We start from the raw sequence: 24,180 nt of genomic DNA, 5'->3' as shown, positions 1-24,180 counted from the left end.
TGTCTTTTTCTTTATAATTCAATTATTGTTTTTTTTTTATAAACATAAACTTACAAATAATTAAGTAAATACATTTACATTTTTAATGGTTTAATTAAAAATAATGGAGAAAAAATTAAATAAGGAAATTTTGTTACGTGCTTTAATAATAACTATTAATAAGGTTAAATTATTTTTAATTCATAAATATATATAAACAAAACAATACTTAAACTAAACTGGAGATATTTGCCATATAATACGTAACATCTCCAACTTCTGATTGAACATGTCCACTTGGATATATAACGCCGTGTGATGGTGACTGCATTCCTCCGTAATCAGTGTGTCCTGAGAGACTGGGACTGGGTCGATGTGATTCACTTCCTCCTCCATAAATTCGAGTACTAAAACCGGAGTCATTACTAACATCACGTTCCACCATGTGCTGGTGATTTTGATCCATGGAAGTCATCAAACCGGAGGTGGAAGATTGCTGAATTAGAATGTTCGCATTTTGCACCTGATTGCAATTCTTAATATTAACGGGAGTGGTGGGCAACTCATAATCCGGAGAACTGCTATTAAGAGGCATGAATTTTCGATTGGAGAGAAGACGCTCGGTAACCGGGGGTCGCAAAGGTTGTGGAGGAGTGTGTACCATTAGAGGTGGCATATTGTTATAAGGGGATGAGTAAGGACGGCTCACAAGAGGAGCACTTAGCTGGAGATCCTGCTGGTGTTGCTGTTGCTGTTGCTGTTGCTGGAGAGCAATTGGAATGTGTATATCATTAGGAATGCAACTCCACGTTTGGTGCTGGTGCTGATGCTGATGCTGCTGTGGTTGATTCTGTAAAGGTTTTTGGTGATGATAGTAGTTATTAGGAAGAGTTATGGGAAGCTGCTGGATTTGTTTTTCTGGCAGATTGGAGAAAGAATGAGCCTGCAGATTTTGTCGGCCCCTGTTTGGTAATTCATGGAAATATGCATCTTTGGGTATAAAGCGATAAGGATAGTTGTTGTTCGGAACAATGGTGGAGTATAAACTTAATGTTGAATTTGTTTGTACCATGTTGTTGGCCGACCCTACAGTACTATTATTTGGCGAATTCATTTGCGGTTGTCTATAAGAGGTATAAGCACCCAATTTCATTTGATTATTTTCCAACTGGTTTGCCTCATTCTGATCGTTTTGCTCATCTTCACTACTTTCCGACGAATCGTGATCAGTGGGCTTCGCTACAACTGAGCTGCTAAGTTTGCCTTGTAATCGAGCAACAAGCTCCTGAACCTTGCTCCGTTTTAGGATGGATGGCTTCTTCAAAGTTTTTATTTCACTGTTTTTTATTTCCACTTTTTTAATGGTTCCATTTACCCGCTCTGGTAATTCTTCCAGATCTCTGTTTGAATTTTTAATTGCTTTACGTCGCCAATCTTTTGATTGATTAGAAATTGGTTCCATCCTAGGCTTCAACTTATTCAATTCAGCGTAAGTAGGAATTTCAAACGGTTTTTCACAAAGTTCAGAAATATTTTTCATTGATGTCATTGTGACCTTGTTCTCAGCTTTAAGGCTATTGCTTGGAGAATCTCCTACGCCATCTTCAAAGCACGTGTTTTGAAAGAACCCGTTCACATTGAGAAGTGTTTGTTCGTCTTTATAGCTGAGTTTGTCTTCATGTGTGTTTTCCATTTCGTTAAGTGTCTCCGATTCAATTAGTTCCTTAACCATTTGATGATCCTTTCGAATGGCTGTTATGACATCATGAAGCATATTTTCGTTGCTGTGGATTTGCGAAAAGGGCTGATATTTGTCGTTGAGTGGAAAACTACTGGATTGTTGTGCCTGCATTGTAGAAAGGTATGATGCATAGTCGCTTGTTTTTCCACTAAAACCCGAAGCGGATTGTTCTGGCTTTGAATCGTCTTCTTCTAAGGGCAAAACAGTAATTTGGTTAAGATCCTCTTCTGGTTGGTTTTCAAGCGAAACTTGCTGCAGCTGTTCAATAATATCGTTTCCCATAGACAAAACATTTTGAGCTCTCCGTTCTCTTCTTTTGACGGTCGGCTCAGAAAAGATAAGAAGCCCCTCTTTTCTTTTTTTACTTGCTTCCTTTTCCATTTCCAAAATTTCATTGGTTTTAGCAAGAAGCTCTTCTAACCGTTCGGAGACATTAAAATAATCAGTTTCTAAGCGGCCCCACCTTTCTTCATCTCTATCTGTTCGACCTAGACTTGTCACAGATATATGACCATCATCACTTACTTCGGCCTCACGATGTACCGTAACCTGGGCTTCTTCCAACACATCGAAGCTCTTTGAATTTTGCATTTTACTGCCATGAATGCTTTCGTCATCAAGAAGTTCAAGGCTTTTGCATCTACTTAGAGTATTACTCTTTTTTCGTGGTCGGGACTGATGACCAGCTGTTGTAACCCGACAAGGTTCACCACGCTTCAACCAGTGTTCTAAATGCAGGCGTCTACTTTCACAACGGATGCGGTCAGCAATCATAGATCGCGTCAATTGCTCAATTTGGTCGTCAGTCCGAATAGCTAAAGCTTGAACTTTACTATCTAGCCTCTCAGTTGCCTTGAAGACATACTTCCGCAGACTTTTACGATTTTTATTGATCTTATCTTCGATGTGTCTAAAGAATGGTCCGCAGTAGCAAGTATTTCCAATACCAACTGGACCCTTACAAATGTTGCCAGCCAAGTCGAGAAAGTATTGTTCGCCTTTTTTTAAAGGTTCCTTTGGTAACGTGTCAAGTTTGGGTGAAGGGAATGAACTGGGATCGGGAAAATAATGACAGCCATATGGGGACCAACTAACAGGATTTGCTGCACCATCCACATGATCACCTTTGGATTGCCTCTTCCTGTGGCTTGAATTTTTATCTCCACCACCTCCACTGGATTTTTCTTTTTCCCTGCGAGGTCTTCTAGGATTATCGAGAATGTTAAGAATCTCATTGTAGTTTTTTCGGGTTGAAATATCACGAGGTGTTTCTTCCTGGGAATTCTGTAAAGCAGGGTTACTGCCAGCTTCTAACAGGATTCTAGTCAGCTTTCGTCGACCCATTGCACATGCGATGTGAAGCGGAGTATCGCCGTTAAGATTCGCTTTGTTGGAATCGCAATTGGCAGATAGGAGAATACGTGTTGCCCCAGCATGACCATAACGACAAGCTGTGTGCAGAGCGGTATCTCCGTACTGAAAAAAAAAATTGAAAAAAGTGTGTTAAAATATTACAAGGGTCTTATCAATACTTACATTATTTTGGATATCAGGATCACCTCCAGCCAACAAGATTTCTCTACAGCTTTGATTATGACCATTTTGAGCAGCTAAATGCAGTGCCGAAAAACCTCCATCATTTTTAATACCTAACAAAGCACTATGCAGAGCACCCAAAGTTTCTTGAAGGACTCCCTTGAGCTTTTTATCTTTTTGATCTTTCTTGGGATTAGGTGGAGTGCAAAGAATATTAACACATCTACTAAAGCCACGCCATGCAGCCTCGTGGAGCGGAGTGTTTCCGTGTTTTGAATCCTTGGCGGTGCGATCGGTATTTGCTATAAGAAGTGCTTGAAGTCTTTTATCATCTCCAGTAGCAGCCGCTTCATGAAGAGGAGTCCAGTTTGCGTCTTCCTGCTAAAAAAATGTTACGCCATAAGAAAAGCCAATTAGATTTTTTAAAGCAAATAAATGTTATGAGTGTAATGATAGTGGAAAATTGTGTTTTGAATATGACATGGAAGCTAAACGAAATAACTTTTGTAAACACTATGCAAGTGCTTTAAATGTTATTTTAAATAGAGAAAAGGTGGAGAGGAGAAAAATTTAAATTTTTGTCTACATTTTTCCAATTTCAAGTGGTTATTATTCTTTTTAAGTCGAGTCATGAAACAATCAGGTTTTTAAACTTTAAGTAATTCAGCTTTCAGCTACAGTAATTAAAATAATCCTCAATTGATTTAGGATTTTATGTAGAATTAGAATTGTAAGAAACAATAAGGTAAGACAAGATTTTTAGCTGACATTTAAAACTTTTTTTTCCTATTAAAATCACTTAGAAAACTTTCCTTTTAATTTTGTTTTATATCATTTATCTGGGCTGCTTTGCACCTAATGCGTTTTTACAGCACATTTTAAGCTACCTTACATAATAAAGTGTTGCTTATACTTAGAATTAAAAGCTATTCAGTCTCCTTTATGCAAGAATAGATAGTAACATTAGGGGAGGTTTACGCTTTTGCGACAGTAGACAGCATTGAGTTTTTGATGCATTCAATTCTACAAGGTTTGTATTCCCTGTTGTACAATGCTGTCAAGATCAGAATTTAAGGAGCTTATCGTAGGTTGCCGTTGGTAGTCCGCTTCCGAATGACAAGGATGAAAATCTAATGACGATGATGAAAAGCTGATCTTACTGCGGTCCGGTCAGCGTAACAATTACGGGGATTAAAAGTTTGAAATAAAAGATCATTTATAAAAAAAAAGGAAGATTATCGAAAATAAAACAGATACACCAGCGTTAATTTTGTGTTTCTTAAATTTGTTCCGAAAGATAATTACCGATCCATACCAATTGCAAGCATTTTCGATGGGAGAGCTTGTTGCCAAATTATATCATTATCACTTCCACTATTCGGTAATATAAACCATCAGATCACCAACAGTGGACCTATTGCTGCGAAAGCCATACTGTCGCCATTATAGTTTTTCAATATATTTTGCTTTGAGGTACAATTAGTCACCGAGACTATGACTTTGGAATGAAGGTAAGTATGCAAGTGTAATTGGACAGTAGTTAGAGGAGGATAAGCCTTTTTTAGGGACAGAATGGACAAATGCTGTTTTCCATCCATTTGAAGAAAGACCTATAGCGTTGGGCATATGGAAAAGCTTATACACAATGGTTTTGTCAGCGTTGAAAAACACTACTTCAGGACAATAGCGGTGATACCATCCTGGTCAGCGGATTTGAAAATGGAACAACAATTGTTTGAAGTTTCTTTGTGTTTTCTTGAGAAACCTATTCTTCCAAAATTCTCCCCATTATACACTTTCATTTGATCATCAAAAAGTTCTTACAATAGTTGTTGGTCGTAGAAGATTGGCTCTCCAATACGTATTGTCAACAACGTTAAAATATCATTTTAGATTCAGATTTAGATTTATTTCCATTTCATATGTTTAAAATGATTGTCTTAGCAAAATAATGTTTATTTAAAATGATTAATACCGTAAAGTTAACATTAAGTATTTAGTTATATTTTGTACATAAAGTATAAATAAATTCGTTATTAAAAGCTTAACGGTATTTAATTATACATAATGTATTATAAAAATAATTACTCATTAAATTATAATCATGAAAACTATAGAAGACAAAACAGTGTTTGACATTGAATTATAAAATGAAATGGTATCATGCACTGTGTGGTACGGATACCAGTGTAAAGTGCGTTTTCATTAGATATACTTTTGATTTAGATTAAAAACCGGGTCAAAGTTACTGCTGTAAGAGAGTAAGAGACCACTACAAAAAAGGAGAGATATATTTGCATCAGATGAAGATTTTAGGATTGGACAAGGAATAGGTGAGAGAGAATATGAATTTATAATGAGATATGAATTTAAAATTATGGATGGCAATTAATTTAAGTAAAGCAAGTAAAACTATATTTTTTATGGTTTAGGTTGTCGTGGTATAAGGTCAAGCTACTACACGCATTAAGTCTTCCACATCTGATTTAGAAAAGAGCCAAATTCTACGATTTTTTAAGAACCTGTGGCATTGGCTGCTGGAAGTTTATTATATATAAATGGAGCTTTAAAAGTACAGAAGCGTCTAAGATGCTGCGTTCTAGTTCTTTGGAAAGTCACAGTAGACGCTGGCGAACTCAACGAGCGATTTATGGCATTTCTTCTTAATGTATTGTGACCACCCCGCAGATAGAACAGTCCCAATACTTTATAAAAATAAAGATGCCGAAGTGGTAATACGAGTATATTGAGCGATTTAAACAACGGAAATGAGGGTTTTCATCTAGGTTTGTGAAGCATTATTCTAATGATCTTTTGGGCTGTGATAAAAGGCTGTAGATTGCTGGCTGACAAATGCACTTCCCCAGCAGGAAATACCATATTCTAAGCGAGATTTAGCTAATGCATAATAGATAGATGTAAGTAGGTTTGGTGGTACTATTTTTCGCAAGAGAAAAATGTTGTTCAAAATAATATATGTACATGTTATTTTTAACACTCATGATGTGTGACTTCCAGTTCAGTTTTGAGTCTAGTATTATGCCAAGGTTTTTAAATCCTGTTACACATTCAAGTGGCATGCAAGAAACGGTACAACTAGAATGATCACAGCTTGCGTGAATTTATATAAATAATAAAAAGTATAGGGCCGAGCACTGAACCTTTGATTCGCACATTCTGGCATTTGTTTCGAAGGTAGAATGAGAACCAATTTAAATTAAGAACGATTTTGTCAGATTGGTATTACTTAGAAAACCTATTTTTAGTTATTTTTTATATTATTAACATTTTGCAATTAGTTTAAGAAATACTGCCTAACCCTTCGATATAGCCACAATTTATAAACTAAGGACAAGAAAATATTTCATTTATTAATTTTCTCTCGCCCTTAGCACATTATAGGTATCATGTGCCATCTTCACTTTGAAACTCGTGAAGACGTGAACAATGTTTGTATCTTTGCTACTAGGTAGTATGTACAAGATACAAAATACCTAACAAGAACGAATAGAGATTTTATTATATTTCTTTCAAGCAGACACAACATACCTACACGCGTACCACACATTTATTTTTTCAATGCCTTCCTAGTTGAACGAACTTATTCTTTGATGTACACCTTTTTCACTGCCTACCGTAGTATCGTCGCTTCGCGTCACCATTAACTTGGCCGACAACTTCTCGAAATCAGTAGTAACACAATAAACAATCTCTCGGACGGCGACGTATAAACAACACATCATGATGATAGCTAACGTTGGGCTATGCGATGGTACATCTGGCCAAGATGTTGTTTTCTTTCTTAATTTATTTTCCCTTTCCTTAGTTAAGCGAAGTTTGCATATTACAGTATAGAAAAGCGGAAGTCGAGAAATTTGTATATACACATGTACAAGCAAGGTGTTATTTAATATAACAACAACAAAGGCGTTGTGAATCAGCTAAACCGTACCTATTTCTAGTCTTATTTAAACCAACATTCAGACAGGCACTGAAATTCAGGCTGACACATTTTTTTTTATTTTTAAAAACTTAGGTAGTCCAAATCAGGGGCAGTAAACATGTTTTTAATTAAAATTGTATAATGTTTATGCATACATCTTCCGTATATGACTTCATATAATACCTATGGTGGAGCGGCCGTCGCGGTGAAGAGAAAAAAACTTCATAGTTTAAAGCTCGCGTATACACTGCGCGTCATCATGTAAGCACACCCCCTATAAAATGCTTCTTTTTGTTTTATCTTATCTTTACCTTGTATTCACTCTCACTGACAAAAAACATAATTATGAAAAGGAATAATCGCGTTTTATACCGTTTGCTGTTTTGAAAAATTTCGATTGAAGGTTGTGCTTTTTTTCATCCTCGGGTCTATTGGGAAAGTTTTGCATTCGTACAAAATTTCGAATTCGAGATCTTAGCCAAACGTTACATGATAGAGAAGGCGAAAAAAGTGCCCCTTCCCCTCATTCCATCCGTCCGTTCGTCCTGGCCCCTACAGCCCAGACCATTGGGTTGATTTACTCAAAATTTGGAATGTAAGACTTTAAGCCGATTCGTTTTACGTGTTTTTGTTTCATACCAAATTTTTTATCAAAAATTGAAAATTGGAACGATAGGAACATTTTTTTTGCGGCTACATTTTTAAATCATAAAACACATGAAATTCTTTTAAACAGACTCTTTGGATGCATGAGCAAGTTCGTGCGATGCAGTTATTCACTTTATTTGCTACTCGTGCTATCTATTCCAAATACAATGGGTGAAGGTAAATCCCTAACTGTTGAAGATAAACCGAGACTTGGAGCTTATTACTTAGGCTATATGACATAGCCAAAAAGATCGGTAAAAGTCTACAAGTGATATCTATCGGCATTTTTCACAAAAACGTGCTCGAAAATTAGTTGACACGGCATTATCAACATAATAAACTTCTAATCCACACTGCCGGGTGATAAATTAATTGATCTAAGGCCAAAACATAACTTTATTGCACTGGTTTGTGAATCTGAAAAACAATTTCCAAATAAAGAATAAATTGAAGGCATTAAAAGTACCTGTTCAGCCATTTCTTTGAACAACATTGGAAAGCTGTACGATTTATTTCCAAATCCAATCTATGAAGTCAATGCCAACAAAGGAGGTGCCGTCAAAAAAGACCAAATGAAATAAGATCAACTTTAAAAAATTGGCCTTATTGGCCTACAAAAGAGAAATAAGGCCAATTTTTTTAGGTGCGAGGTTAAGGGGATGTAAAGTTTAATTGCATTTATGGCAAACCATACTGCTAAAAGTGAAATAAAACCAATTTGGCATTATTTCAATTTGCTTAATTGTAATAAGACCAACTGCTGAAAGATGGCTTTATTACACTTCACAAAAGTGTACTTGCATTTACTTTTCGGCACCAAAAAGGGAGGATCAACATATTATTAAGTTTAATGAAAACAAAATTTGAATTCCTTAATGTTTAAGTTCAAAATAATATGTGCTTGTGCTGCTATCCTTATTAAAATAGTTTTTTTAAGCTATTTCAGAAAAAAAAACAACATTAAAAAAGAAAACACTTATTTTACTGAAAAATTGAATCGTCCATAAGGAATAATTATATGAAAATTGTAGCTCTTTTAGTTTAGCTAGACTCATTTACGCAAGGAGATGTTTTTATCTGATAACGCGCATTGTATGTAGCTATATATTTGATTAACAACTGGGGATCTGAGTTCAAATCAAATCGAAGGCACGAACATATATTTAAAAATAAGCTCCAAAGATTGGTACACATATTGGATACGATAAATGTTTTAATTTTGTTAAGACCTATGTATAACTTGTTTCCCAAAATAAACTCTTCCGGCTTATCCTTAATTGACAAATCGAAATTTGATGAAATCTATTTCTTTTTTATTTTACATTAAAATACTTCAGAAACAAAAAAAAAAAACTAAAATCCACGTTTTGAATATAAAAATGTTTAAAACACAACATTAAGCTTTTAATGCTACTTTTAATCGAAATCGAGTCATTTATCATAATGCAAGTGGAGGAATTATTAAGTCATAAAATTGATTTATATTTTATATTTAGTTTATTTTATTATTTTTTTTCCTCTAATTTAATTTGAATATTTTAATATTATGTGTTTAGTTATTTTAAATTTATTTCAATTGAATTAAAATTTTATTTTACTCATAGGGATAAATATAACAGATGAACTTTATGTGAGAATGTGACTATCAAAAACTTCAATCTTTATTCTTAGATTTTTTCAAGTTAAAGTTAGAAACGTTCTTAAATAATAAAACCACTATAAGTGAGGAAAGAAAAATCACTAGGTTTATAAAAGTGGATCTCTTCTTGCCATGCATCGGTACAAATTAAGATTAATGAAGGATCCAGAGAGGGGGGGGTCGTAGGGTTCAAGATTGTTTCTAAAAAAAGAGCACATACAGGGTCCGCAAAAGGATGGACCCTATAAGGCAATGATAAATAAACAAACAATTTAAAAGAATAATTTTATTGAATTTTTTGAATTTAATACTATGCCATTTTACATTAAATAAAATAATTACTTAGTAAATAAACGCTTTAAATATAAACGTCTAAGAAAACGGAAGTTTTTTTGCCGGACCCTGTATTTAGGTTCTTAAAAAGAAAAGTTGAACTAGAGATCGTCAAATTGATATTAAGTTGCCTTTCAATTCCTGAAACTTGTATTCAATTACGTCTAAAAAATTTGAAATTCTTACAAAGTTTCGAACCCGAGATTTTAATAAATGACAATGAAATTGCGATGGTAAAAAAGTCGAAAAACGTTGGTTCTCTGATTTTTTTTGATTTTTAAAAATATATTTGTTTTTGGTTACAAAAATCGATATCTCAGAAAGGGGTCACCATATCAAATGTATATTTATAAGCACTAAACAACTGCATACCGAAAATATTTGTAAGACAAAATTTAAAAATTTTATATTTTAATTCAATCTAGGTTTTCTTGAGAAATAAAATGACATTATAATATTAAAAATAAAATAAGATAAATTAATTTTGCAGATAGATTTTTAAATCATAAAATATAACAAATATTTTTTAACAGACTTTTTTGAAGACGCAAGTTCTAGCGACCCATTGGTTCATTTTATTTCTTTCAATACTTTTAGGATATTAAAAAATAAAAAAGAGGCTGGGATGCGACCCACACTGATAACTTCCCATCCCGTCTGTCGATTTGTCTTGCTTAAAAGTTTGTCTATATGTACTAGTATCAATTTTACCAAATTTGCGTACTATTTTTTATAGATTTTATTTTTTATGAAAAACGGACCGTTGGATTTTTATATAAAAATCACTGAATATCGAAAACAATATTTTCTGTGGAATAAAATAAGTTTGAAGCCAATATTTTTAATTTTTGAAAAGCTATTTGAGTCGAAAGTAAATTTTTACCAAGTTTTAGTTTTGTTTTTTTTAGAGTTTTATTTTTTGTAAGAAAACCGTCAATTCGATTTTCTTCAAAATTCTATCCAATGTTGAAAACAATATTTTCTATAAAATAAAATTAGTTTGAAGCCAATATTTTATAGTTTTGAAAAGATATTTGAGTCGAAAATCAATTTTTACCAACGTTTGTTAAATTTTTTCAGGTATTTAATTTTTTGTACAAAAACTATCAATTCGATTTTTTTAAAAATTTTACTAACTGTTAACAACAATATTTTTTTAAAGATAAAAGTAGTTAAAAGCCAATATCTACAATTTTTGAAAAGATATTTGAGTCGAAAATCAATTTTTAGGAACCTTTATAAATTTTTTTTTAAGGTTTTTATTTTTTGTAAAAAAACTGTCAATTCGATTTTTCTCAACATCTTTCAGAATGCTTAAAACAATATTTTTTATAAGATAAAATAAGTTTGAAGTCTAACTTTCAAGCTTTTGAAAAGATATTTGAATCCATATTCAATTTTTACCAACTTTTGTTAATTTTTGTTCGGTTTTTAATTTTTTATAAGAAAACTGTCAATTCGATTTTGTTCAAAATTTTACAGAATGTTGACAACAATATTTTTTGAAAGATAAAAGTAAATTAAAGCCAAAATCTCAAAGTTTTGAAAAGATATTTGAGTCGAAAATCAATTTTTACCAACTTTTATTAATTTTTTTTTAGGTTTTAATTTTTTGTAAAAAAAACTGTCACTTCGATTTTCTTCAAAATTGTACTGAATGTTGAAAACAATATTTCTTATAAGATAAAATAAGTTTGAAGCCTAAATTTTAAGTTTTTGAAGAGATATTTGAATTGATATTTAATTTTTACGAACTTTGAGTAATGTTTTTTTTAGATTTTTATTTTTTATAAAAAAAACTGTCAATTCGATTTTTCTCAAAATTTTATCAGATTTCAAAAACATTATTCTCCGTTGCTCAAAATTGTTTTGGAGATGAAATCATATGTTAGTCGTTAAATTTAGGAGGGGACACATTTTTTTTTTCAGTTTTTTTGATTTAGAAAAAAAACCGTTAGATATATTTTTTTCAAAAAATATATTTCTTTAAGATCACGTTGCAGTTTATTATATAAAATTAAATTCAAGTCTCTAGTGTTTTTGGTACGTAAGATATTTAGGGTTAACCAAAATTTTCACCTTTTTTTTAAACTGCTATGGTAAAAAAACCACCCACGCAATTTTCTTGAAAGCCCTTTCTGCATCTTTCTACCTTATTATCTGTATAACAAAATTTATTTGAAGTCGATATCTCTTCTGGTTCTTGAGCTATGGACGACGAAAAAAACGTCGCGAACGTACGGACGTACGGACGTACGGACGTACGGACGTACGAACGTACGTACACACGCACGCACAGACATCTTTCGAAAAATCTTTTATTTCGACTCTAGGGACCTTGAAACGTCGAGAAATGTCAAAATTTTCAATTTGACAAATCGGACCCATTACAATAACTTCCTATGGGAAGTTAATAAATCTTTTTTTAAGTGAATTTGCTTTAGATGCTTACAAATTTAGAAGCAGACTGATAGCGATATTAATAATAAAAAATGAATTCGAAAATACTACTTAAAAAAAGCCCAAAAATTCTTCATATCAGATTATCTCAAACAATTTCTTACATTTCTGCGTAAAATGCACCCTCTAAACTATTGTGTTTCAGCTCTTAAATATGGCATATTAAGAAAACTTTTGGAATCGTGGAATGCTTTTATATATAGGGAATCGTCCAAACTAAAAAAGTTAGACCATACCTTGCTAGGCAGCAGTGCCCTTGAAATGTGTAAATTTAAGGTTAAGATGCACATTATATTATTTAAATTTTGTCAGCCACCTTTACAGAACTTTAAAGAACACTTTTAAGCAGTGAGTAAAAACTTGTCTATGTGCTAAGTGTGTGACCCCCCTGATTAAAAGTCTGGATCCGCCCTTGATTAAGATGGACTGCCTTAGTGCTAAACTTTTGCAACTATCACCGGCAATCAAAACATATAACATTCGTGTATACTAAAGTTGTTCCAATAAAATTATTTGTATTGCTCTAGACTTTTTTATGTGTCACCTTAATGTTCATAATCCTTAAACACTGGTCCACAGGCGAATTCCATAAATGCACTACTTTTACAAAAACAATACTGATTTCAGCGGTGCAAAACATTTGCAACTAGTGGCCAATTCTCTTTTCGTCTCATGTTGATAACGGTGAATCTGATTTATTTTGAGGATGGTATTTTTATACGTGTAGCATGATTTGTGTAGTAAGTTTTAGCCAGGACTTTGATCGATGAAACGGTTTTTTAAAAAAAAAATTCTTTTCAAAAATTTAAGTTCTTTGAAAAAAAGAGCATCACAAAAAGAAATTTCAAAGAAATATTCCATTCAAAAATCAACTACTCGTAGAATCATCAGAAGTGGAAAGTTGTGTTAGTGCCATCATAGAGTAAGAAGACCGCGAAGCACCACACGGAATCATCCAGGGAAGCAAAAATTGAACTTAGGTTACCCATTGACCCATCAACTATTATGTTGTATTTAAATAGCAAAAGAGCCATCTAATTAAAAAAAAATGTGAAAGCTCGTTTGGCTTTTCCAAAAACACATCTCAATTGGAGTCCCCAAAAATGGGAAACGGTCTTATTTACTGACGAATCAAAGTTCAATATGCACTGATCGGGTGGAAAACAAAATGTCAGAAGGCCAAGAGGTAAGAGGCTAAATCCAAAACACAATAAAGGGACGGTCAAACAAAGGGGTGGTTCAATTTTGGTCTTAGGCTGTTTCTTTGGCCAAGGAATCAGGCCAATTCGACAAGTGGAGGGCATAATGAAGTCTGAAGCCTGTAGACATCTTTTGTAACACCATGCTGCCTAATGCCCATTTGGAAATGGACGTTCCAACACGACAATGATCCCAAACACAAGTCGAAGTTAACCACAACGTGGATTGCATAAAAAAGATTGAGGTTTTACCATGGCCACCCCAATCCCCAGACCTAGAATCAATAGAGTACCTGTGGGCAATTGTGAAGAGAAGAATTTGAAACAACATTTTAAGCACAAAAGTAACCCCTTCGCTGGAATTCAGAGGCAGTGGAATGACATTCCAAAAACGGTTATTAATAACGCTATACCTTTAATGCCCACAAGATATACATCCGTTATACAAAATAAAGGGTATGCAATTAAATATTAAAGTTTCCTTGAAGTAAGAAAATAGTTTGACATTTACTTGTAAAATCGAAGTTGCCCTTTGAAAACCGATTATTAAGGCCAACGGGGGTTAATTAACTGACATTTCATCAGTGTGCTGTGCTCGTCGGTACAGTGTCTAGAATATTTGCAGAAGTTATACGAAAAAAAGGTTTCTAACAGTAAAAACATAAAATCGTAATGGTTAGTGCATTGAGCTGTTATGCCAAAGGTCCTGGGTTCAAACTCTGCATGTGTTTTTTTTCACGGTTATTGCCTCGTGCTAGGAGTTGACAAATTCTCCAAGAGTAGTAGTAGCCGTTCGGATTCGGCTTAAAACTTTAGGTCCCCTCCATCCCTGACAACAGTTCTCACACACAGGAATGGTTGAGAGTTGTAAGTCATTAGGCCCTAGTTCTCATTGACTGTGGGTCACCTTATTTATTTAAATACATTCAATCTTAAAGTTTTTTATTGTAATTGTATGTCCACTTTAGTTCTTCAAATGTGAACAAATTTCTTCACAAAGTGTGTTTTAATGTTATAAAACTGGGATCTTTTGAAGAACATAATACTTTGTTTTAGTAAAAAATACTTTTATCACTTGAATAAAAATGTGTTAAAAACTTTCCACACTGTCACAAACTGTGCTGTGCTTTTGAAGTGTACTGTTATTTACACATTTGTATATATTATTTCAAAATTGCATATATTACTCCTAAAGTTTATGGGAACAAATAACCAGCACAAATTTTTAAAATTGTGTGTGTAAATTTTAAAATAACAGTAATATTGCTCAGATTTTAGTAAAAAAATTAATCTTAGATTTAAAGTAAGTTTTTCCAGAGGTTTAATTAGATGGGTCGACAAACAGTCTTATACAACTGAGCTCAGAAAGATTATAATAACGTTGAAAAATGACGGAAAAACAATTCAAGAAATTGCAAAGCTAGTGAGACAATTAAGTCTATTAAACTTTTTAAAACTCACGCCCTCCGAAGAAATCTGCTGCCAAACAAAAAATCTGCTGATGATCGGCATAAAGGCAGTGAAATATTATTAAAAAAAAGAACAATCGCTTATGGGAATATGGACAAGCGTCGCTACTATTTTTTAAAAATGAGTCGGAGCAATGAGTCGAAATAAAATTTTAAACCGGTTGCGCTCCGAAGGCAAGCGTCATATTTGGCGTGCACTAAAGCACGAAGCGTTTTCATGGCATGGTTTTAAAATAGACTATAGCGAATGGACGAGCATCAGTATTAGAGCACGCTAGAAAACTACATTGAGCTCTTGTTGGCCATAATTTGCCACTATCGTAGACACTTACGAGTGACAACGATCCTAAGCACTCTTCGCGGCTAGTGAACTCAGAACTAGTGATCACCAAATCAATATATTACCTTGGAGTGTCCCAGAACCATACTATAGTCAATCTATGGAGCGATGTAGAATATCAGGTTGGATTAAGGAAACCAACAAATGTACAAAAACTCTGGGAAGCTGTTAAAGAAGCTGTTAGAGAGTATTCCTTGAAGGTTACAAGCTGTAATTAGACAAGGTGTGTTAGAAAAAAAAGTATTTAATTTATTAATTGTGCTAATTGTGTGACCACCACATTTTGCTTATTTATGGATTTTTCTTACTATTTTCTTGAATTGTTACTATTTTTTTATAAAATTTGTTTATGTTTTTTAAAAAATCAAAAATAATAATCTGGGGTCTTACTATTTAACTTACTTTCGATTAATTCGAAACTTATTTCCGATTCTACTTTCAAATCGTACTACGTATGAAAGTAGAATCGGATGCCGGTTATACTAACTTGTTTTCAAAAATGGTTGTACTTTCGAACGAGTATCGAGTTGTTAGAAATTTTTAAAAACAAAAATAAAACATCAAATTTTTGGACAAGAATAATTATTACCGTTGGAATTTGGCTAAAATTGCAAAGAAATGAAGAATGGTACGAGCAAATTGAACGCAGATGAATAAGAGATAATACCAAAATAATGGAGCTGAGTGAGAAAATACAAATAAATACGATAGAATATTTGAATGCATTCTTAATGAAAAATGTATATTTTTGTTTTAGTTTTGTTAAGATTTATGTTCTTACTTAACACGATATCATCCGACATGACTATTCGCAAAAGGCAAAATGCTGTTTCTATTATTATTAAGTTATCAGCAGCATTGAATTTTTCGGCAACAGAAAGTTGCCAAACCCAAATCGGTGGTGACAAGAACGCTGTAATTGCACAGAAAACCATGTCAAAATACAAACCGAAGTTTTAACTTCAATCGAAAGAGTCATGTTTTGAATTTCAAATGAGGAAAAGAAACAAAAGTCCAAACGCAATTTTTGGCAAAAATCACGAATTCCCTGCGTAATTAGGGTGGTAGATGGAACTCGAAAGGAGTCAAATAGATACATAGTATCAATCTTTCGAATTCGAGCAAATTCATTGAAGAATCGAGTTACATAGTAGGGCCCCTGGCTTATTTGAAATCTTCATTTTATTTTATGCTAATTCTCTGTATAACACTTCATTTACAATATTAATTTTTCAATCAATACTACCTTTTCAACAATAACTTAAAACAGAGCCTTTATTAAAAGACCACAACTGTATGTATGTATGTATAAATTATCAAACCTGTATTACAGCATTAGGAAGTGTATCCTCCCTTGGTCCTCGTGATGAACCATTCTGCATTGTTCTGAAATGAAATTAAAAATTGTTTAAAATTTTTTTCAAAACTCTACGTATGTATTTATGTACATGTTTGTTTTATACTTTCTTTGTTCCTTAAAATTTAAAAGTATTAAATTAAAAATCTTAAACTATAAAAACCAATTAAAATCCTAGGAGTAAGTCCATAATTCAATCCATTTCTTTTCATTAAAGTATTCTTTGTCATAAAAACAAAAAGTTGACACAGATAAATTTCGTTCTTAATTACAGCTTAGTATGCTGACAAGTGCCCAAATGTATACTACTAAAAGTGGACAAATAGGTAGGTATGTACATATAAAAGAATTAAACACAAATTTGTATTTTAAAGAGCATTAAAATCCCAAATTTTTGTTATTGTAAAAATGGTGTCTGTCGAAATTCTTAGAATATTATTTTCTTAGTGAAATGTCAGCTGGCTGTCCAATTCTAGGCAAACAAAATACATACCTACCTATGTAAGCAGAGGAGAAATGCTTCATTGACGACGCGACGATCGGCGTTAACCAATTATCCAATGTCCAAAGAATAAAAACTGTGTATAAAGAATTACTTAGCAAAGCTTATGAATTATTGATAGCACGAACAAGCGTTGTTGTTTTAACGTGAAAACTTCACGCATTCAACGTGGGTGTAACAAATGACTATTTCACGACTGCGCACACAATGAAACTACATCCCTCCCCCTGGCGGAAAACCGTCATCATACACATACATAAGTGCGAACATTACACCGATTCCTTACTCTATTATAAGTGTATTTCTAAACAGCGTTGCCACAAACTAGAACGGGGAACAATTGGAAAAAGTTAGGACCTTATAATTCTCATAGATATTCAATCTTAAGAATTAATTTCACTTATTAGTTTTCTTACTTATTCAATGAATTAAATCTCTTACATTTGTTAAAATCATAAACATCTCCTGGCTTTCGGCCATTATTCATTGAGGCTTCAATCTTACATTTTTGTTTTTCCAAGGTCTGGCTAAGGATTGCAATTATTCTAGTTGCTTTGCAAAATCGCAAGGTTCATTAACGAGTAAATTACTTCATAGATAATCCATTTCAATTATCTATTGTCATATTGTTCATTGAAGACAAAGCCCTCTCAGGAGATACAATATTATGCGGAAGTTTTAGTTACGAATAATTAAATATTCCTTACCACCATTTCTTACTTCTCTTAATTGAACCCACTATTTAACTCCTTCAATATCATTATCGGCATGGTTTATTTCTTCTAAGTAATTCTGTAGTCCTTCTGCCATTAAATTTCCAGGGCAACTGAATAAGTTAAAGAATTTCACTAACAGTGTGGCTGAATGTTCGGAAATTTACCTCAAATCACGTTTTTTCTTCAAGTAATACATATCTGCATACTAAAAAGCTGTTAGTTAATTGTCTTAGAAATTTAATCCAATCTTTAACATATTACAGAGTCCTACAGGTATAATAATTTGGTTTGTTGAAATTCTTCTAATATAAGTTTTTGCGGTACATTTCAGAGCGCCTCGAACCAAAAGCCAAAATAAAAACTTAAGAAAGAATGACCTGATTGGACACTTTGTGGCAACGCTGCATATAAGACACCTAACACAACAGCTCTATAATAATAAACTCTTTCTGCTCAAAGCTTTTGGCCGTGGTAGCACAAGACTACATAAAACCTACATAAGAACATACATTGTGTAATGTGTATTGCAAGAGATACCAATGTGTACTTAGCTACTTCAAGCAACGGAACGGACGCTTACTGCTGGCTCGAAGCCTTGAATGAACTTTGAATAAACCAAGCGACAGGTTTTCGATCGCGCCGAAAGTTTAACATATTTATTTCATGAACCGGTTCCGATGGATCTGCCAACGTTGTAAATAGCGTCGTTTTTATATAGAAGGTAGTTAAGACAAATGGTGTATCTGAGAATGAAAAAAATTAAATCATTTTTGTTGGTCAAGTGGTAAGTATTTTCAAATGCCGTTGCACATAATTTGTAATCGAAGCCATTTTTGTTGGCCTAATTTATTTAGACTAAGATACACTGGTGTATAGTCACTTTAAAGTGTACTTATTTGTAAGCATCTTAAGAGAATTCCTTACCATAGAAAACTAACCCGCGTTAATTAACATTTTGTTATTGAAAACAATGTTTACTATTTAATTATTATATTTATGAAAAACATCAATTTTTCAAAATCGGTTTTTATAATTTAATATTAAGTTAGTTTCATAAATTAAATGCAATTTTAAATCATTCAAACACATTAACAAACAAATTAATAAAAGTTTTTAAAAATTGATTTAGTTTTTTTTTATAAAAATCCAACAATCCGTTTTTTTTATAAAAAAAATAAAATCAACAAGAAATAGCACACACATTTGGTACAAAATGTATGTTCGGTTCTTGTTATCTCTCAAATTAAATTCATTCATTCAATTTATAAAAATTTAAGAAATTCTAATAAAATTGGTAAACAAATTTGTTCGACTAGAAATCTATTTAACAAAACTAGATTTTCAAACTAAACTATTTCTTTATATGAAAAATATTGTTGGTAATTTAAGAATTTTTAAGACCAATTCAACTAACAACTTTTTTAACCCAACCCTACAAACTTTTAAGCAAGACAAATAGACAGGCGGGATGGGTCGTATCCCAGCCTCTTTTTTTGTTATCGGATGCGGGGAGGGTTCTATCATCCTCTTGTTTGAACTTAAAATCCTTAATAAAATAATAAAAACAACAGCAGCATTTGCAGTTATAAATTATACCTTTTTCAAAAGCCAGAATTCTACACTTTATAATACATTTTTAATAAAGTTATTTCTATAAATAGTTTTTGAGATAATTGACTTCAAAGCCAACACTTATGAAAAAATCACTGAGTATTATCATAATCAAGAATGTAGATAACTACTGAAAGTTATTGGTGTCTATGTTCTCTAGTTTTTGAGAAAATTGAAAAACAAACAATATACTTTTTTGTCTATATCGCTCAGTTTCTATGAGAACCTCGTGTCTAAAATACAAAATATTTGAATTCTGTAAGCCAAGAGAGATTTTTTCCCTTAATAGAAAAAAAAACAACCTAAATATCCTGGTAATGTGTCATATTTTCAAATGAATAAAAAGAACATAAAATTGCAATAATTTCGTAAAAATACAGATTTTTTACAAGTAGATAAAATAAAATACAAATAAAATTTAATAGATACAAGGTTCACATAGAAACGGGACGATATGTACGTATGTATATATTTTCTTAGCATAAACAAAATATTGTAAATAAAGTAAAAAAGTAAAAGTAAACTAAGTTTAAATTAAGTTGTCATAGATTAACCTCATTTGCATTGTTGTTTAAGGCAGATAGTTTAGGTATGTATCTAAAAGTATTTATAGATGAAGACCCATTTACGTACGTATCGGATGCGAATCAGATGGATAAAAAACAAATAACCTAGAAAAAAATATCTATTAGAAATCGCTCACACACCTTTCCTTGAAAGCAAAAAACAACTACTGCACCATCTTAACCGCCATCAGTCTCATATTTTATGTAGATAATTCTTTTCCGTATAATTATACTACAGCAATAGACTGCAGAGACTTCAGTCTAAATAAGATCCGCGACTACGGTCAAAAGTCTCTTCATTGAATTTCAATAGATATCTAATCTACGCATTAAAGAGTTTTTTTTGGCAACGTATTTTCTAAAATTTGCCAATAAAATAAATTGTTGTTCAAAAATTTAAATGCCATTTAAATAATCAAAAAAAGCCTTGATTTATTAGATTATTTTTGCGAAAATCGTATAAAATGTTTTTCAATTTTAGAATGTAGTTCTTTTGAGCTTACTCGTATTATTATACATTTTAAATTTAATTTTCGATACAAAATATTAACCCGTTTTTAAGGTATCGAATTTAAAAAAAAATGTATATTTTATAGAAAATTCGAATACTTTTATTTTAAATCCTAAAAAAATACAGAAAAAAAACTTCTTACGCAAAATGGCTTAAAACTTTAATTTCCAAGTTTGAAATCAATCGACCCAATGCTTTGGGCTTCAGGGGAGACTCACTATCTTTCGACTTGTCTACCATAGTAATTCATGTTTAATTAAAATATCGTGTTCGAAATGTTTTACGAATGCAAAACTTGCCATATAGTTCTTACTCGTATATCTCGCAAGCAAAACAAAAACAGTAAGTTTATTATCATGTTGTAGAAAAATGCAAACATTCAAATACCAGAGTTTGATTTAAAGTGTCTACGTTAGAGCGATTTGACTGTAAATTAAATATTTATATACATATATCCCGAAACCACTCAAAGCCCAGCCCATGTTGGTTAGGTTTGGTGTTGGGTATAATATGATGTGACTATTATTTTGCTGCAATTACCTGTGCACTGAAATGCCGTACGGTCATACGAGTTCCACTTTTTCCGGATCGAGGGCCGGTCGTGTTCGGGTTCGGTTCGGTTCGGAGACAAACGCATACAAAAGATTTCTACTTCTCTGCTATAGGTATATCACTATGCACTTATGTAATGGTTTTGAATGCGCGATGCGCGTAATTCGACTATGGAACGGAAATCTTTTTTATTCCATATTTTTCATAATAAAAATGGATTTTGCTTGTGTCGGCGCGATGACGGTTTAGCAAGCGTGTCTAAACGCCTGTGCCAACGCATTAGATCATTGTCATAATTCCGTGCACTCTTTGTGTGTTTTTATTATTTTGTTGCTGTGCTTTCCTTTTTGTTGTGGCTTATATTCTTAAAAACAATTGCAAGACAGCAAAGACTACAACATTCGTTAAAAAAAACCTAGTGTAGTCTTGTTGTGGGATGGTACTTAAATTAAGTAAGATCGGTTGTATAAAAAGATGTGGGAATCATTGTGTAGTTTCTTTTGCTTTTATTAACATATGTATGTACATGTGTATAATAAGACAAATGTCAGATTTAATTACAATAGAAAAAAATTGTTGTTGATATCACACAAGTTGTTAAGAAAAGGTAATAAGATGATATACATACATGTATGTTTTTATTGTCTTTCACGATATTTTCTTTGATAAAAAGGGTACCCTTAGACTTGAACATACATTACATATAGGTACCATGTCGTCACCTACTTGCATATTCTTGCAGCTACTTCCTTATTTATCAGATATTAGCATGGTTAACGATCTTCTGGATAAGCTACATGCTTCTTTACAAAATTAAAGTCCGATTTAGAAAACAAAGTAATTCCATGCACAGATTTCATAAAATATCTAGCCCAAGTGCCACTACACATTGAGTTTTAATACAAAAAAACGTATTCAAATAGAATGTCGATTTCCCAAGGACTCTATATATGTACATATATCCTAATGCATGCTTACCATTGTTATTTGTAGCTATTAATAAAAAAAAAATGGACGCGACCCACACTGATAACTTTCCATCCCGTCTGTCGATTTGTCTTGCTTAAAAGTTTGTAGGTTTTCGTGTCGGGTTAAAAAAGTTGTCAGTTGAATTATTCTTAAAAATTTTAAAATTACCATCAATATTTTTCATATAAAGAAATAGTTTAGTTTAAAAATCTAGTTTTGTTAAATAGATTTTTAGTCGAAAACAAATTCTTACCGATTTTAGTAGCATTTCTTAAATTTTTACAAATTGGATGAATAAAATTAATTTTAGAGATATCAAGAACCGAACATCATTTTTTACCAAATTTCCGTACTATTTCTTGTAGATTTTATTTTTTATGAAAAACGGACTGTTGAATTTTTATAAAAAAAACTACTGAATGTCGAAAACAATATTTTCCGTGAAATAAAAAGTTTGACGACAATATTTTTCATTTCTGAAAAGCTATTTGAATCGAAAGTAAATTTTTACTAAGTTTTAGTATTGTTTTTTTTAGGTTTTTATTTTTTGTAAAAGACTGTCAATGAGGTTACTCTCAAAATTTTGTTGAATGTTGAAAACTATATTTTTTAAAAGATAAAAGAAGTGTAAAGCCAATATCTCAAAGTTTCAAAAAGATATTTGAGTCGAAAATCAATTTTTACCAACTTTTGTTAAGTTTAAGATTTTATTTTTTGTAAAAAAAATGTCAATTGGATTTTACTCAAAATTTTATTGAATGTTGATAAAAATATTTTTTAAAAGATAAAAGTAGTTTAAAGCCAATATCTCAAAGTTTTGAAAGGATATTTGAGTCAAAATTCATTTTTTACCAACTTTGAGTAATGTTTTTTTTTTTAAATTTCAATTCGATTTTTCTCAAAATTGTACCAGACGTTATTTTTCGTTGCACAAAATTGTTTTGGAGATAAAATCATTTTGTATTAAAAAAATTTTCGAGGTGACAGATTTTTTTTTTCAGTTTTTGTTTTTATTTATAAAGTAAATATATATACAATAAATGGACACTGTATGTTTCCGTGTTTTTGTCTAAAATTGCATTACATTATATTTCACACATATTCGCACAATTCTCGACTGCTAAGATTCATAACTTATTATTATTTATCCATCGATAAATGCAAATGATTAAAAAGTTTATTTTGTCTAATAACATGGATTTTCTGCTTTTTTTGTAAATGTTATCAGGAACGTGGGCACAAAATAACTTGCTTGTTTTATAAGTCCAACTGCATAATCTTTGACTTTTATGGCGCTAAACCTCCAGTGAAAACATATTGCCTGAAGTCGTTTTCTGCATTGAAGTATTGTATGCCAATATCAGGACTTACAACCAATCCTGATTGTAACTGAAACTTAACCGTAATATAATTATCGTTGTGCTGTTCGGTAATTCAAAGTGAGATACTTTGTGGTGAGAGCCAATATCTTAAAATTACTTGTTAGAAATTTAAACTACATAATCACATACATCTTGTATGTGTAGGTATGAATATATTTATTCTAGGAACATAAAAGTATTTATAAGCACTATGCGAGATGAAATATTATGTTGCTATAAACTTGTAGCGGGAGAGAAAGCAACATTATACATACATTCTGTGTACCAATGTTAATTTTACAACTTCTTTTTGTAATTTTTTGGAATATACAGGGAGTCGCATAATGAATATGATTATAACTAAGAGTTATGAAAAATCAGGGCACGACTTATTGCAACTTGGTAACTAGTCTGTATCGGTTTTGGACTAACGTCTATATTCAGCCCATAAATGATTTTTGTTATTGTACTCTGTTTATATAAAATAAAACTTTAGATATGGGTTTGGTTGTTGGATCATAAGTTCTTGATTTAATATATAATGTTTGTTTGATTGGGCTTTAATGATTAATATTCTTGATGCAGTTAATAAAAAACTAATTCATCTTCTGTTACCCGACGTTTCGCTGGCTATTTTTCAGCTTCTTCAAGGCATTTTTTCAAATTTATTAGTTTTGTTACATTTTTTGTTGTTATAAAAAGTTGAATAAATAAATAAATAACACAAATAAAAAGATAAAATTGACTT

The 24,180-nt window shown here is 32.0% G+C and overlaps 1 protein-coding gene across 2 annotated transcripts in view; it reads right to left on the bottom strand.

Moving 5' to 3' along the window:
* LOC129950271 (uncharacterized) overlaps nt 1-24,180 on the bottom strand; it is a 36,692-nt gene continuing 12,512 nt past the window's right edge. The window contains exons 2-4 of one of the 2 annotated variants that reach the window (XM_056062154.1): nt 16,610-16,673; nt 3,257-3,634; nt 1-3,196 (exon numbers count right to left, since the gene is read on the bottom strand). In XM_056062154.1, coding sequence (XP_055918129.1) covers nt 209-3,196; nt 3,257-3,634; nt 16,610-16,669 — 3,426 coding nt within the window. In that variant the 5' untranslated portion in view covers nt 16,670-16,673 and the 3' untranslated portion in view covers nt 1-208. Of the gene's footprint in view, nt 3,197-3,256; nt 3,638-16,609; nt 16,674-24,180 lie in introns of both variants that reach the window. The other variant, XM_056062153.1, reaches the window with a different exon arrangement.

This window comes from Eupeodes corollae, chromosome 3, assembly GCF_945859685.1.
Source record: "Eupeodes corollae chromosome 3, idEupCoro1.1, whole genome shotgun sequence".
Taxonomy (NCBI): Eukaryota; Metazoa; Arthropoda; class Insecta; order Diptera; family Syrphidae; genus Eupeodes; species Eupeodes corollae.
The sequence above is the reverse complement of the archived record's forward strand: the minus strand, read 5'-3'. Positions and strand labels throughout refer to the sequence as shown.